Below are 16,016 nucleotides of genomic sequence, written 5' to 3'. Positions count from 1 at the left end.
ACCTCTATTGGGGAGTCTGGTTCATCCAGGATGTTCTTTTCGCTCTGCATCCGCTGCATCGTCCCTGTAGAACTGGGGTCCATTATCAGTACGTTCTGACTACAGGGTCTGGCGAACTGACAGTCACTCTTTCTGGAGTCAGTCGTCCTGCACACCTCGTAATTGTATACGTGCTGTAGAGTTCCTGTCCCCAAAGTGTCTGCGTAACGCGGTGGATAATACGGAATAACCGGGAGGTTGGAATGATAGAGGATGCGAGACTGTCTCCATCTGTATATTTTCACTGATATAATAACCACTAAACATGTGATGAACAGAAATGAGACTACAGCCAAAGCCAAGACTAAGTAAAGAGTCAGGTTGTCATTGTATTCCTTGTCGTGCGTAAAGTCAGTGAACTCCGAGAGCACTTCAGGGAAGCTGTCCGCCACCGCCACGTTAACATTGACTGTAGCTGAACGAGAGGGCTGCCCGTTGTCCTCCACTACAACAGTGAGCCTTTGTTTCACAGCATCTTTATCATTGACTTGGCGTATAGTTCTTATTTCTCCATTCTGTGAACCCACTTCAAACAGCGCCCTGTCTGTCGCTTTCTGCAGTTTATATGAGAGCCAGGCATTCTGTCCAGAGTCCACATCAACAGCCACCACTTTAGTAACAAGATAGCCCACATCTGCTGAACGAGGTACCATTTCAGCCACCAGAGAGCTGCTAGTCTGGACTGGGTACAGAACCTGAGGTGCGTTGTCGTTCTGGTCCTGGATCATTATTTTCACAGTCACATTGCTACTGAGAGGAGGGGAGCCTCCATCCTGCGCTTTTACGCGGAACAGGAAATCCTTGATCTGCTCGAAGTCAAAAGAGCGCACTGCATGTATGACTCCACTATCAGCACTAACGGACACATATGAGGAGACGGGCACTCCGTTAACCGAGGAGTCCTCCAGTATGTAAGAAACACGGGCATTCTGGTTCCAGTCAGCGTCTCTGGCTTTCACTGTGAATATAGAGAGGCCCGGTGTGTTGTTTTCTATAATGTTGGCCTCATATGAGCTCCTCTCAAAGACAGGCGCGTTGTCGTTCACATCTGATATCTGTAAGGTGAGAGTGACGCTGCTGGAGAGCGAGGGCACGCCCTCATCAGAGCACGTCACACTGATGTTATACTCAGAGTCTCTCTCTCGGTCCAAGTCACTGTCAGTTACTAAGCTATAGAAATGATTCGACGTTGATTTAATTGTAAATGGAATGTTTTCATTTATGGAACACTCTACTTTACCATTATCACCCGAGTCTGAGTCTTGAACATTGATAATTGTTACAACTGTGCCAGACACAGAATCTTCTAATATTGCGTTTGTCTTAGACATTATATTAATGATTGGTTTGTTATCATTTAAATCAGAAACATCGACAATTACTTTGCAAGAATCTATGAGTCCTCCCGCGTCTCTTGCTTGAATGTCAATTTGATATTTTTTCATTCTTTCGTAATCAACATGTCCTAATAATCTCACTACACCGTCATCATGATCAACTTCAAATAATTCAGCACCGCCTTCGACGATGTTTGATATAGAATATGTCACTTTTCCGTATGAACCTTGATCAGCATCGGTCGCGCTTACCGTAGCTACAGTGGTGCCTTTAGGCGCGTTCTCTGTTACACTGGCCTTGTAAACGGCTTGGGAACAGACAGGTGCGTTATCATTGGCGTCAAGTACAGTGATGATGATCCGCATTGTTCCTGATAGCTGAGGCTCTCCTCCATCCAACGCTGTTAAAATCAGCGATATCTGATCCTGTTTCTCTCGGTCTAGAGGCGTCTGCAAAACCATTTCCGCATTTTTACCACCGTCAGGTAAAAGGTGTGATTTTAATATGAAATGATTGGTTGGTTTTAGAGTGTAGCTCTGCAGGTCATTCACACCAACGTCATTATCAACTGCTCTATCCAAAACGAACCTAGCTCCGGGCTGTGATGATTCACTTATTTCGAATGTCATTTCATTCTTTTTGAAACCCGGTGAATTATCGTTGATGTCTGTGATCTCAATCGTGATGCTGTAAAATTCCAATGGGTTTTCAAATAGAATTTGATGGTGTAAAGCGCATGGCGTCGTCTCTCCACACAACGCTTCACGGTCTATTCTTTCCTTGATAAAGAGCACTCCCCTTTCTTTATTCAGCTCGATGTATTCTGGGCTGTCTCCAGTATAAATATGAGCTTTACCTGATTTCAGTCTTTTGATATCTAAACCCAAATCCTGCGCTATGTTACCGACTAAAGAGCCTTTCGCCATTTCCTCCGGAATGGAGTAACTGACCTGCCCGTGCACTGAACTGAGAGAGAGGACCGAGATAAACAACAGTACTTGCTGTGTCATTGTTCTGTTCGACATATCCTTTTCACAATTAAACCATAAACACCATATAATCCGTTAAACAATTTGCAGTATTCCGTTAAAAGTAAGTTCAGAAAATAACACAATTCTCTGCCAATAATCCGTCTCTCTGGAACAAAAGAATCCAATATCGGAGTCTCCGTGCTCAGTGTTCTCTGTAACCGGAACGTGTGCTCTGCGCGCGGCTCTGCCTTTCTCTTAATATATCGAGATGATGGGGGAAGTACTGCTGCAAATCTGCTCTAAAACTGCAACACACTAACCAACAGCGTCCCTCTGAGTTCAATCCACTGAACTACAGATTACCTTAAAACAATAAACGCATCGCAAAATATTGTATATGAGAAGGTTTGAGTATCCGAAGGATAGAATACAGAATACTATTAGGCGAATCCAACACATATAGACCATTGTATGATGACAAACCGTTCAATATGTCAGAGGGATGTGGGAAAAGAATGTATAACAAAAAGCACGTTGCGTGACACTAGACTACTATGGGAGACTACAAGCAACCCTTTGGAATTCACCCTCTTCGCAAAGCACATCTGTCCATGATAGTGCTTCTGAAATGGCCACATATCAGTGGAATGAAGAGCATTTCTGACAGACTCGATTGCAAATAAAATGTAGACATAGGATACAGATGAAAAATATAGTTTTACGGAAAATATAATGACAAAAAAATAACAGATTTCTATTGGGTAATCTGCGGAGGGCCCACATCGTGCGCCTTTAAGCGGAACTGGAAATCCTTGATCTGTTCATAGTCAAAAGTATAGTCCTATCAAGTTTAACCCAACCCAGTCATGTGACCTGTATTAACACATTTAGAACCACTGTAAACATAGATCCCAGAGGGTGTGGACAAGCTACCTCCAACAAGATACACGTTGCTGAAACGACAGAAAACCATTTTTGAAAACCGGATGTATGGACGCTTGTGTGCTTTCTATACAAATACACATGACTGATACAGATTTAGGAATTGAATTCTTATAACAGCGAACTATCCATGTCAGTTGGTGATGAATTTACAACATCAGCGGAATGAATAGCATATGTACACGGACAGTTTCCAAATTAAAAGACTCGATTGTAAACAGTTAAACACGATTAAACAAAAAAATTGACATACAGATATAGCTTTGAGGGAAAATAAATTATTTAAATATAACAGACCTCCAATTTCGAGTCTGGTTCATCCAGGATGTTCTTTTCGTTCTGCATCCGCTGCATCGTCCCTGTAGAACTGGGGTCCATTATCAGTACGTTCTGACTACAGGGTCTGGCGAACTGACAGTCACTCTTTCTGGAGTCAGTCGTCCTGCACACCTCGTAATTGTACACGTGCTGAAGAGTTCCTGTCCCCAAAGTGTCTGCGTAACGCGGTGGATAATACGGAATAACCGGGAGGTTGGAATGATAGAGGATGCGAGACTGTCTCCATCTGTATATTTTCACTGATATAATAACCACTAAACATGTGATGAACAGAAATGAGACTACAGCCAAAGCCAAGACTAAGTAAAAAGTCAGATTGTCATTGTACTCCTTGTCGTGCGTAAAGTCAGTGAACTCCGAGAGCACTTCAGGGAAGCTGTCCGCCACCGCCACGTTAACATTGACTGTAGCTGAACGAGAGGGCTGCCCGTTGTCCTCCACTACAACAGTGAGCCTTTGTTTCACAGCATCTTTATCATTGACTTGACGTATAGTTCTTATTTCTCCATTCTGTAATCCCACTTCAAACAGCGCCCTGTCTGTCGCTTTCTGCAGTTTATACGAGAGCCAGGCATTCTGTCCAGAGTCCACATCAACAGCCACCACTTTAGTAACAAGATAGCCCACATCTGCTGAACGAGGCACCATTTCAGCCACCAGAGAGCTGCTAGTCTGGACTGGGTACAGAACCTGAGGCGCGTTGTCGTTCTGGTCCTGGATCATTATTTTCACAGTCACATTGCTACTGAGAGGAGGGGAGCCTCCATCCTGCGCTTTTACGCGGAACTGGAAATCCTTGATCTGCTCGTAGTCAAAAGAGCGCACTGCATGGATGACTCCACTATCAGCACTAACGGACACATATGAGGAGACGGGCACTCCGTTAACCGAGGAGTCCTCCAGTATGTAAGAAACACGGGCATTCTGGTTCCAGTCAGCGTCTCTGGCTTTCACTGTGAATATAGAGAGGCCCGGTGTGTTGTTTTCTATAATGTAGGCCTCATATGAGCTCCTCTCAAAGACAGGCGCGTTGTCATTCACATCTGATATCTGTAAGGTGAGAGTGACGCTGCTGGAGAGCGAGGGCACGCCCTCATCAGAGCACGTCACACTGATGTTGTACTCAGAGTCTCTCTCTCGGTCCAAGTCACTGTCAGTTACTAGGCTATAGAATCCGTTAGATGTAGATTGAATGGTGAAAGGAATGTTTTCACTCAAAACACAATTCACCACTCCGTTATTATCAGAGTCTGGGTCGTGGACACTCATTACAGCGATAATAGTCTGGGGAGGGACATTTTCTGGTATTGTTTTAGAAGTTGACATCATGTCAATCAAAGGGCTGTTGTCGTTAACGTCTACAATGTCCACTACTAATTTACTGGAGTCTGAAAGACCGCCTTGATCTTTTGCTTCTATGTCAATCTGGTAATGTTTAGCTGTTTCATAGTCGACCTTGCCTATCAAACGCACCTCGCCATTGCTTTCATCTATTTCAAATAGATCCAAAATACCATCGATACTACTTGATATCGAGTAAGTGACTAAACCGTTTGATCCATTGTCTATATCAGTTGCACTAACTGTAGTTAATAATGTACCCCTCTGTGAATTTTCCACCAAACTGGCCTTATATATTGCCTGCGTAAAAACCGGAGCGTTGTCATTTGCATCCAACACAGTGACGTGAATCTGCACAGTACCAGACAGCTGAGGCTCACCTCCATCGAGGGCGGTTAGCACTAACGATATCTGCTCCTGTTTCTCTCGGTCGAGGGGCTTCTGTAAAACCATCTCTACTTTTTTACTCCCGTCAGCCTGACCTTGTAATTTTAAAATAAAATGTTCGGTAGGATTAAGGGAGTAGCTTTGGAGTCCATTTGCTCCTATATCAGAATCAAAAGCTCTTTCCAAGACAAATTTAGAACCGATCACAGCTGATTCACTTATTTCGAATTTCATTGCATCTTTTTTGAAAAGAGGAGCATTATCATTGATATCGGTAATCTCAATTGTGACTCGATAAAATTCTATTGGGTTCTCCATAATAATCTGAAAATGTAGTGCGCAAGGCGTCGTCTGTCTGCACATCCCCTCACGGTCTATTCTCTCTTTGATAAGGAGAACTCCCCTTTCTTTATTCAGCTCAATGTATTCTGCGCTGTTTCCAACGTGAATACGAGCATTACCTGATTTTAGTCGTTTTATATCCAAACCCAAATCCTGCGCTATGTTACCGACTAAAGAGCCTTTCGCCATTTCCTCCGGAATGGAGTAACTGACCTGCCCGTGCACTGAACTGAGAGAGAGGACCGAGATAAACAACAGTACTTGCCGTGCCATTGTTCTGTCCGACATTTTCCCTTCACCATTAAACCACAACCACTATGCAATCCGTTAAGCAATTTTAAATATTCTGTTAAATATAAATCCAGAAAATAACAATAATGTCTTCCAATAATCCTTATCGCTGGAACAAAAGAAGCGCAGCTTGGTGTCTCCGTGCTTAGTGTTCTCTATAACCCGGACTACAGCGTTCTGCGCGCGGCTCTTTCCCTCTCTAATATATCGAGATGACGGGGAGGTACTGCTGCCAATCTGCTCTAAAACGGCAACACACTGACCAACAGCGTCCCTCTGAGTTCAATGCACTGAACTACAGCTGTTCTTAAGAAAGAAACAATTCGAAAATGTTTGGGAAGGTTTGAGTCTCCAAAAAATGATGTACAGCCCAATCATGTTTTACCCAACCCAGTCATGTGGGATATATTAACACATGAACAACTGTAAACACAGATGCCACAGGATGTGGACAAGTCATCTCAAACAAGATGAACGTGGCTGAAACTATAGGACTCCATCACAACAGAACACAACTTTAGAGAACTGGATGCATGGTAGTGTGGTTTCTATACAAATACACAATTACTCATATAGATTTATGAAGTGAATTATTATTATGGAAAATGTTTGCATGATCTTGACAACGGTGAAGACGTCAATACAATTCACCGTATCCTATGTCAAAGGTCCCTCTTTGCAAAGCACCGCTGTCCATCTCAGTGGTGCTGAATTGGCCACATCGGGGGAATGAACAGCATTTCTTCCCACGGAAAGCTTCCAAATGTAAAGACTCGATGTAAAAACAGTTAAAGACGATTACAAAATGCATTACACAGAAAAATATAGTTGTAGGGAAAAATTCATTATTTAAATATAACAGACCTCCAATGGCGAGTCTGATTCATCCAGGATGTTCTGTTCACTCTGCATCCGCTGCATCGTCCCTGTAGAACTGGGGTCCATTATCAGTACGTTCTGACTACAGGGTCTGGCGAACTGACAGTCACTCTTTCTGGAGTCAGTCGTCCTGCACACCTCGTAATTGTACACGTGCTGTAGAGTTCCTGTCCCCAAAGTGTCTGCGTAACGCGGTGGATAATACGGAATAACCGGGAGGTTGGAATGATAGAGGATGCGAGACTGTCTCCATCTGTATATTTTCACTGATATAATAACCACTAAACAGGTGATGAACAGAAATGAGACTACAGCCAAAGCCAAGACTAAGTAAAAAGTCAGGTTGTCATTGTACTCCTTGTCGTGCGTAAAGTCAGTGAACTCCGAGAGCACTTCAGGGAAGCTGTCCGCCACCGCCACGTTAACATTGACTGTAGCTGAACGAGAGGGCTGCCCGTTGTCCTCCACTACAACAGTGAGTCTTTGTTTCACAGCATCTTTATCATTGACTTGGCGTATAGTTCTTATTTCTCCATTCTGTAAGCCCACTTCAAACAGCGCCCTGTCTGTCGCTTTCTGCAGTTTATACGAGAGCCAGGCATTCTGTCCAGAGTCCACATCAACAGCCACCACTTTAGTAACAAGATAGCCCACATCTGCTGAACGAGGCACCATTTCAGCCACCAGAGAGCTGCTAGTCTGGACTGGGTACAGAACCTGAGGCGCGTTGTCGTTCTGGTCCTGGATCATTATTTTCACAGTCACATTGCTACTGAGAGGAGGGGAGCCTCCATCCTGCGCTTTTACGCGGAACTGGAAATCCTTGATCTGCTCGTAGTCAAAAGAGCGCACTGCATGGATGACTCCACTATCAGCACTAACGGACACATATGAGGAGACGGGCACTCCGTTAACCGAGGAGTCCTCCAGTATGTAAGAAACACGGGCATTCTGGTTCCAGTCAGCGTCTCTGGCTTTCACTGTGAATATAGAGAGGCCCGGTGTGTTGTTTTCTATAATGTAGGCCTCATATGAGCTCCTCTCAAAGACAGGCGCGTTGTCATTCACATCTGATATCTGTAAGGTGAGAGTGACGCTGCTGGAGAGCGAGGGCACGCCCTCATCAGAGCACGTCACACTGATGTTGTACTCAGAGTCTCTCTCTCGGTCCAAGTCACTGTCAGTTACTAGGCTATAGAATCCGTTAGATGTAGATTGAATGGTGAAAGGAATGTTTTCACTCAAAACACAATTCACCACTCCGTTATTATCAGAGTCTGGGTCGTGGACACTCATTACAGCGATAATAGTCTGGGGAGGGACATTTTCTGGTATTGTTTTAGAAGTTGACATCATGTCAATCAAAGGGCTGTTGTCGTTAACGTCTACAATGTCCACTACTAATTTACTGGAGTCTGAAAGACCGCCTTGATCTTTTGCTTCTATGTCAATCTGGTAATGTTTAGCTGTTTCATAGTCGACCTTGCCTATCAAACGCACCTCGCCATTACTCTCGTTTATTTGAAATAAGTCCAAAATACCAACTTTGCTACTTGATATTGAGTAAGTGACTAAACCATTTGATCCATTGTCTATATCAGTTGCACTAACTGTAGTTAATAATGTACCCCTCTGTGAATTTTCCACCAAACTGGCCTTATATATTGCCTGCGTAAAAACCGGAGCGTTGTCGTTTGCATCCAACACAGTGACGTGTATCTGCACTGTTCCAGACATCTTAGGCTCACCTCCATCGAGGGCGGTTAGCACTAACGATATCTGCTCCTGTTTCTCTCGGTCGAGGGGCTTCTGCAAAACCATCTCTACCTTTTTACTTCCATCATCTTGCCCATGTAATTTCAGAACGAAATGATCCGTTGGATTAAGGGAGTAGCTTTGAAGTCCATTTCTTCCAATATCAGAATCAAAAGCTCTTTCTAGTACAAATTTAGCTCCGGTCACAGCTGATTCGCTTATTTCGAATTTCATTGAATCCTTTTGGAAAACTGGAGCATTATCATTCATATCGATGATCTCAATAGTGATTCGATAAAATTCTATTGGGTTCTCCATAATAATTTGAAAGTGCAAAGCACAAGGCGTCGTCTGCACGCAAAGCGCTTCGCGGTCTATTCTCTCTTTGATAAGGAGAACTCCCTTTTCTTTATTCAGCTCGATGTATTCTGCGCTGTTTCCAAAGTGTATACGAGCTCTACCCGACTTCAGTCTTTTGATATCTAAACCCAAATCCTGCGCTATGTTACCGACTAAAGAGCCTTTCGCCATTTCCTCCGGAATGGAGTAACTGACCTGCCCGTGCACTGAACTGAGAGAGAGGACCGAGATAAACAACAGTACTTGCCGTGTCATTGTTCTGTCCGACATTTCTCACTGCACAATTAAATCACAAATACCGTAAAGGTCCGTTAAGCAGTTTGCAATATTCCGTTTCACGTAAATCCAGAAAATAACACAATCTTCCGCCAATAATCCGTATCTCTGGAACAAAAGAATCGCAGCTCGTTCCGTGCTTAATGTTCTCTATAACCCGGACTCTGCGCTCTGCGTGCGACTCTTTCTCTCTCCAATATACCGAGATGATTGGGGAGGTACTGCTGTAAATAAATCTAAAACGGCAACACACTGACCAACAGCGTCCCTCTGAGTTCAATGCAATGAACTACAGAAAACGAGAAATATTCCAACATGTTTGAGATGGTTTGATTGTCCGTGAAATCAAATATAGCACTATGATGCTATATCAACACACATAGCCTCATGAATGAATAACACATGCAAATCAATATGTCTGAGGGATGTGGAGAAACGAAAGACACGTTCCGTGATATTATGTTAATATAGGAAGCTACAAGCTACCTATTGAAATAGAGCCTATTTGAAAGTGCTGCTGTCCATGGCCTTGGGACTGAAATAAACACTTATTGGTGGAATGAAGAGCATTTCTGACGGATTAAATTTCAAACAAAAATCGCCTAACACATTTAGACATAGGATACACATTGAAAAAGTGGTATTAGGGAAAAGATAATGACTCAAAAATAACAGACCTCTGTTGGGGAGTCTGGTTCATCCAGGATGTTCTTTTCGCTCTGCATCCGCTGCATCGTCCCTGTAGAACTGGGGTCCATTATCAGTACGTTCTGACTATAGGGTCTGGTGAACTGACAGTCACTCTTTCTGGAGTCAGTCGTCCTGCACACCTCGTAATTGTACACGTGCTGTAGAGTTCCTGTCCCCAAAGTGTCTGCGTAACGCGGTGGATAATACGGAATAACCGGGAGGTTGGAATGATAGAGGATGCGAGACTGTCTCCATCTGTATATTTTCACTGATATAATAACCACTAAACATGTGATGAACAGAAATGAGACTACAGCCAAAGCCAAGACTAAGTAAAAAGTCAGGTTGTCATTGTATTCCTTGTCGTGCGTAAAGTCAGTGAACTCCGAGAGCACTTCAGGGAAGCTGTCCGCCACCGCCACGTTAACATTGACTGTAGCTGAACGAGAGGGCTGCCCGTTGTCCTCCACTACAACAGTGAGCCTTTGTTTCACAGCATCTTTATCATTGACTTGGCGTACAGTTCTTATTTCTCCATTCTGTGAACCCACTTCAAACAGCGCCCTGTCTGTCGCTTTCTGCAGTTTATACGAGAGCCAGGCATTCTGTCCAGAGTCCACATCAACAGCCACCACTTTAGTAACAAGATAGCCCACATCTGCTGAACGAGGTACCATTTCAGCCACCAGAGAGCTGCTAGTCTGGACTGGATACAGAACCTGAGGCGCGTTGTCGTTCTGGTCCTGGATCATTATTTTCACAGTCACATTGCTACTGAGAGGAGGGGAGCCTCCATCCTGCGCTTTTACGCGGAACTGGAAATCCTTGATCTGCTCGTAGTCAAAAGAGCGCACTGCATGTATGACTCCACTATCAGCACTAACGGACACATATGAGGAGACGGGCACTCCGTTAACCGAGGAGTCCTCCAGTATGTAGGAAACACGGGCATTCTGGTTCCAGTCAGCGTCTCTGGCTTTCACTGTGAATATAGAGAGGCCCGGTGTGTTGTTTTCTATAATGTAGGCCTCATATGAGCTCCTCTCAAAGACAGGCGCGTTGTCGTTCACATCTGATATCTGTAAGGTGAGAGTGACGCTGCTGGAGAGCGAGGGCACGCCCTCATCAGAGCACGTCACACTGATGTTGTACTCAGAGTCTCTCTCTCGGTCCAAGTCACTGTCAGTTACTACAGTAAAGAAATAATTCGATGTTGATTTCATCGCAAAAGGAATGTTTTCGTTCATAGAGCACTGCACCCTGCCATTTTCACCAGAATCAGGGTCTTGAATATTCATCATTGTTACTACAGTCCCAGGTGTAGCATCCTCAGATATACTATTTGTCTTTGACATGGTATTAATGGATGGTTTGTTATCATTCGTATCCATTACTTCAATAATCACTTTGCACGCGTCAGAGTGTCCTCCCTGGTCTGTAGCCTGAACGTCTACCTCATAATGTTTCATTTTTTCATAATCAATATTCCCAATTAATCTCATAACGCCATATGTTTCGTCTACCTCAAATAGTTCAGCAGCACCCTCAGCAGTATTCGATATAGAGTATGTAACCCTTCCGTTAGGACCTTGATCAGCATCAGATGCACTGATTGTGGTTAAAACGGTGCCTTTAGGAGCAACTTCTGATATACTGGCCGTATACTCTGCCTCGGCACAAACAGGTGCGTTATCATTGGCGTCAAGTACAGTGATGATTATCTGCATTGTTCCTGATAGCTGGGGCTCTCCTCCATCTAACGCTGTTAATGTCAGCGATATCTGATCCTGTTTCTCTCGGTCTAGAGGTTTCTGTAAAACCATCTCTACGTTTTTACTACTACCAATTTTACTATTCGGTTTTAAAATAAAATGATCAGTGGGTCTAAGGTAGTAGCTTTGAAGGCCATTTATACCTACGTCATTATCAATCGCTCTCTCCAAGACGAATCTAGCACCCGTTAAAGCAGACTCGCTTATTTCAAATGTCATTGCATTCCTTTTAAAAACCGGAGCATTATCATTGGTATCCGTTATTTCAACTGTGATGCTGTAAAATTCCATTGGATTCTCCAGAATAATCTGAAAATGCAGTGCACAAGGCGTAGTCTGTCCGCAGAGCGCTTCACGGTCTATTCTCTCTTTGATAAGGAGAACTCCCCTTTCTTTATTCAGCTCGATGTATTCTGCGCTGTCTCCAGTATAAATACGAGCTTTACCTGATTTCAGTCTTTTGATATCTAAACCCAAATCCTGCGCTATGTTACCGACTAAAGAGCCTTTCGCCATTTCCTCCGGAATGGAGTAACTGACCTGCCCGTGCACTGAACTGAGAGAGAGGACCGAGATAAACAACAGTACTTGCCGTGCCATTGTTCTGTCCGACATTTTCCCCTTCACCATGAAACAACAAGCAGGTTATAATCCGTAAAACAGACTGCAATATTCAGTTTGGTTTCAGTGCTGATAAACAAAGCACAATGTGTCCAAAAATCGTCTCGCCTGAACAAAAGAATCGCAGCTCGTTGTCTCCGTACTTAGTGTTCTCCGGTAACCTGGACTTGGTGCTCTGCGTGCGACTCTTTCCTCTCTAATATATCGAGATAATGGGGGAGGTGCTGCTCCAAATCTGCTCTAAAACAGCAACACACTGACCAACAGCGTCCCTCAGAGTTCAGACTATTAAATTACAGATTTGAACAAAGAAAGAAAAACACCCCAGGTAAGTTGGGAACGTAAGAGCCCACATAAGAGAGGTAACCATAAAGACTATATCAATGAATTATCTTGGTCAATGCATGTAGGCCAAATGTACACAAAGATCCCGGAGAGATGTGGAGAAAGTCTCAGCCTATCCCCACACACTCCGCATGGAATTACAATACAACAGAACACAATGTTAGACTTGCAGGTTAAACAGGAAATGGATGGAATGTTGTGCATGGAATACCCGTAGCCTATCATGAATGTTATGAAATACAAAGGATATGTTTGATTGATCTTTAAAGGACGGTATTATCTTTACCATCAACGAGAATTCAGCTACAAGGCAAGTCACCCTATTTGCAAAGCGCCGCTGTCCGTGACTGTGGTGCTGAAAGTGCAATAACAATGGAAAGATGAGCTTCTCGGACAGTGGGGAGAAAATCAACGCGAAACATGCATTTAAAGATGTAAATGGATACAAATGGAAATAGATAACAGACCTCTATTGGTGAGTCTGGTTCATCCAGGATGTTCTTTTCACTCTGCATCCGCTGCATCGTCCCTGTAGACCTGGGGTCCATTATCAGTACGTTCTGACTACAGGGTCTGGCGAACTGACAGTCACTCTTTCTGGAGTCAGTCGTCCTGCACACCTCGTAATTGTACACGTGCTGTAGAGTTCCTGTCCCCAAAGTGTCTGCGTAACGCGGTGGATAATACGGAATAACCGGGAGGTTGGAATGATAGAGGATGCGAGACTGTCTCCATCTGTATATTTTCACTGATATAATAACCACTAAACATGTGATGAACAGAAATGAGACTACAGCCAAAGCCAAGACTAAGTAAAAAGTCAGGTTGTCATTGTATTCCTTGTCGTGCGTAAAGTCAGTGAACTCCGAGAGCACTTCAGGGAAGCTGTCCGCCACCGCCACGTTAACATTGACTGTAGCTGAACGAGAGGGCTGCCCGTTGTCCTCCACTACAACAGTGAGCCTTTGTTTCACAGCATCTTTATCAGTGACTTGGCGTATGGTTCTTATTTCCCCATTCTGTGAACCCACTTCAAACAGCGCCCTGTCTGTCGCTTTCTGCAGTTTATACGAGAGCCAGGCATTCTGTCCAGAGTCCACATCAACAGCCACCACTTTAGTAACAAGATAGCCCAGATCTGCTGAACGAGGCACCATTTCAGCCACCAGAGAGCTGCTAGTCTGGACTGGGTACAGAACCTGAGGCGCGTTGTCGTTCTGGTCCTGGATCATTATTTTCACAGTCACATTGCTACTGAGTGGAGGAGAGCCTCCATCCTGCGCCTTAACCACGAGTTTAAGCTGTTTTATTTGTTCATAATCAAAGGAGCGCACCGCATGTAAAACTCCTGTTTCAGAGTTAATTGATATATAAGTAGAGACTGGAGTTCCACTGATCTGCGTGTCCTCCAACAGGTACGATATTCTCGCGTTCTGATTCCAATCAGAGTCCCGCGCGCTGACAGTAAATATGGACATTCCAGGAGAGTTATTCTCTGTGACGTAAGCAGAGTAGGGACCTTTATCGAACAATGGGGCATTGTCATTTACATCAGAGATTCTAAGGTGTAAAGCCCTGGCGCTAGAGAGAGGAGGCGAACCAGAATCTGTCGCTGTTATGGTTATGTTGTATTCGGGCACCGCTTCTCGGTCAAAAATCGAATCTGTTATAACATTGTAGTAATTAGCCATTGAGGATTTGATCTTAAATGGGAGTTTAGTATCTATAGAGCATGTAATCTGTCCATTTCTCTCTGAATCATTATCTTTAACATTTATAATAGCAATAGTGGTGCCAGGAGGAGCATCTTCAGACACAGGGCTGGAGAAAGACATGACGTTTATAACTGGTGCGTTGTCATTAACATCAATAACTTCAATGACAACTTTACTGGTGTCTGTTAAACCTCCCTGGTCTTTAGCTTCAACTCTAACCTCGTACTTCTTATTTTTCTCATAATCTATCTGCCCCGAAACAGATATGATTCCGGTGTTCTCATTAATGATAAATATGTCCGCTATGGTGCCCTTTAACTTTGAACAACTGTATGCTATTTCGCCGTTCGATCCACCGTCTGCGTCACTGGCATTCACGGTTGTGATATATGTCCCTTTTGGGGCGTTTTCCATCACAGTAGCCCTGTACACTGACTGGTTAAACACAGGCGCGTTATCATTTACATCTAGGACAGTGATCTCTATATTTACTGAGCCAGATCTCTGCGGATTTCCACCGTCTACAGCGATTAGCTTTAAAGAGAGACGAGGATGCTCTTCTCTGTCTAACGACTTCTGGAGGAACATCTCAGCATATTTACTACCGTCTGGATTCGCATGCTTTTTTAGAATGAAATAATCATTGGGAGTTAAAATGTAATTTTGTAGGGCGTTGAGTCCTACATCGGGATCCTCTGCACTCTCTAGCGGAAACCTAGCTCCAACTGTGGCCGATTCGCTGATTTCAAAATGAATATCTTTATTTGGAAAAACGGGCGCATGATCATTTACATCTAATATTTCTACAGTGACTAGGTGCAGTTCCATCGGATTCTCTAGAATGATTTCGAAGCTGAAGCTACACGGCGTGACGTCAGTACAAAGCTGTTCTCGGTCTATTCTCTCGCTCACGACTAGAATCCCTTTGTCTGTCTTCAGCTCTGTGTACTGAACGCTTTCTCCGGTCACGATACGAGCCCGGCCCGCTCGGAGCCGTTTCAAATCTAACCCCAGGTCTTGAGCTACGTTACCGATAACAGAGCCTTTCTTCATCTCCTCCGGAATGGAATACCGGATTTGGCCTCTGACAATATGATTGAGATGCAGGAGAAAAATAAGTACTTGCCACCGCAGTCCACAACATGAACGCCATCTTACGCATTTAGGTTGATAGAATCCTTCAAATGCCATAGCCAACGAAGAATAAATCCCACAGGAAAATTCCTTCCACTGTATCCTCAGAAACGTTGAGCAAAGAGAGGAGTAATATGTAACGTTTTGTTTCAATCCAGGCTATTTTCACCGTCCCTTCTACTAAAACAGTAATACACAGAGTGTTTCTCTGTCCCGCCCCGCATCGTATGAAGCGCAGAGTCTCTCCCTCTCCTCTGGTAGAGCGCAGTGATAGGGGAGTTAACTCCACTGACTGACAACACTGGACAGAAATTATTTCACTGATCAACAGCGGCCCTCAGAGTCTAAAACATGAACACCAGATTATATTTGAATTCATTAAAACGTAGAAATTATTCAACACTTTACAGTACTCCTCCCGTTCCAAACAGGTAAGTTGAACACTGTGGCGCAATATAAATGAACGCATCGTTCAATCA

The 16,016-nt window shown here is 43.9% G+C and overlaps 1 protein-coding gene across 11 annotated transcripts in view; it reads right to left on the bottom strand.

The window, feature by feature from the left end:
* Positions 1 to 16,016, bottom strand: part of LOC106604876 (protocadherin gamma-C5) — a 174,320-nt gene that overhangs the window by 84,636 nt on the left and 73,668 nt on the right. Inside the window, exon 1 of one of the 11 annotated variants that reach the window (XM_045718202.2) lies at positions 13,156 to 15,777. The exons of 6 other annotated variants lie outside the window; for them this stretch is intronic. In XM_045718202.2, coding sequence (XP_045574158.2) covers positions 13,156 to 15,594 — 2,439 coding nt within the window. In that variant the 5' untranslated portion in view covers positions 15,595 to 15,777. Of the gene's footprint in view, positions 1 to 2; positions 2,604 to 3,587; positions 6,745 to 6,854; positions 9,446 to 9,937; positions 12,547 to 13,155; positions 15,778 to 16,016 lie in introns of those variants that run through there. 4 more of the 11 variants (XM_045718197.2, XM_045718196.2, XM_014199976.3 and 1 more) reach the window with 4 other exon arrangements.

This window comes from Salmo salar, chromosome 05, assembly GCF_965601325.2.
Source record: "Salmo salar chromosome 05, fSalSal1, whole genome shotgun sequence".
NCBI lineage: Eukaryota > Metazoa > Chordata > Actinopteri > Salmoniformes > Salmonidae > Salmo > Salmo salar.
Note: the sequence above shows the minus strand (reverse complement) of the source record. Positions and strands in the feature narration are given on the sequence as shown.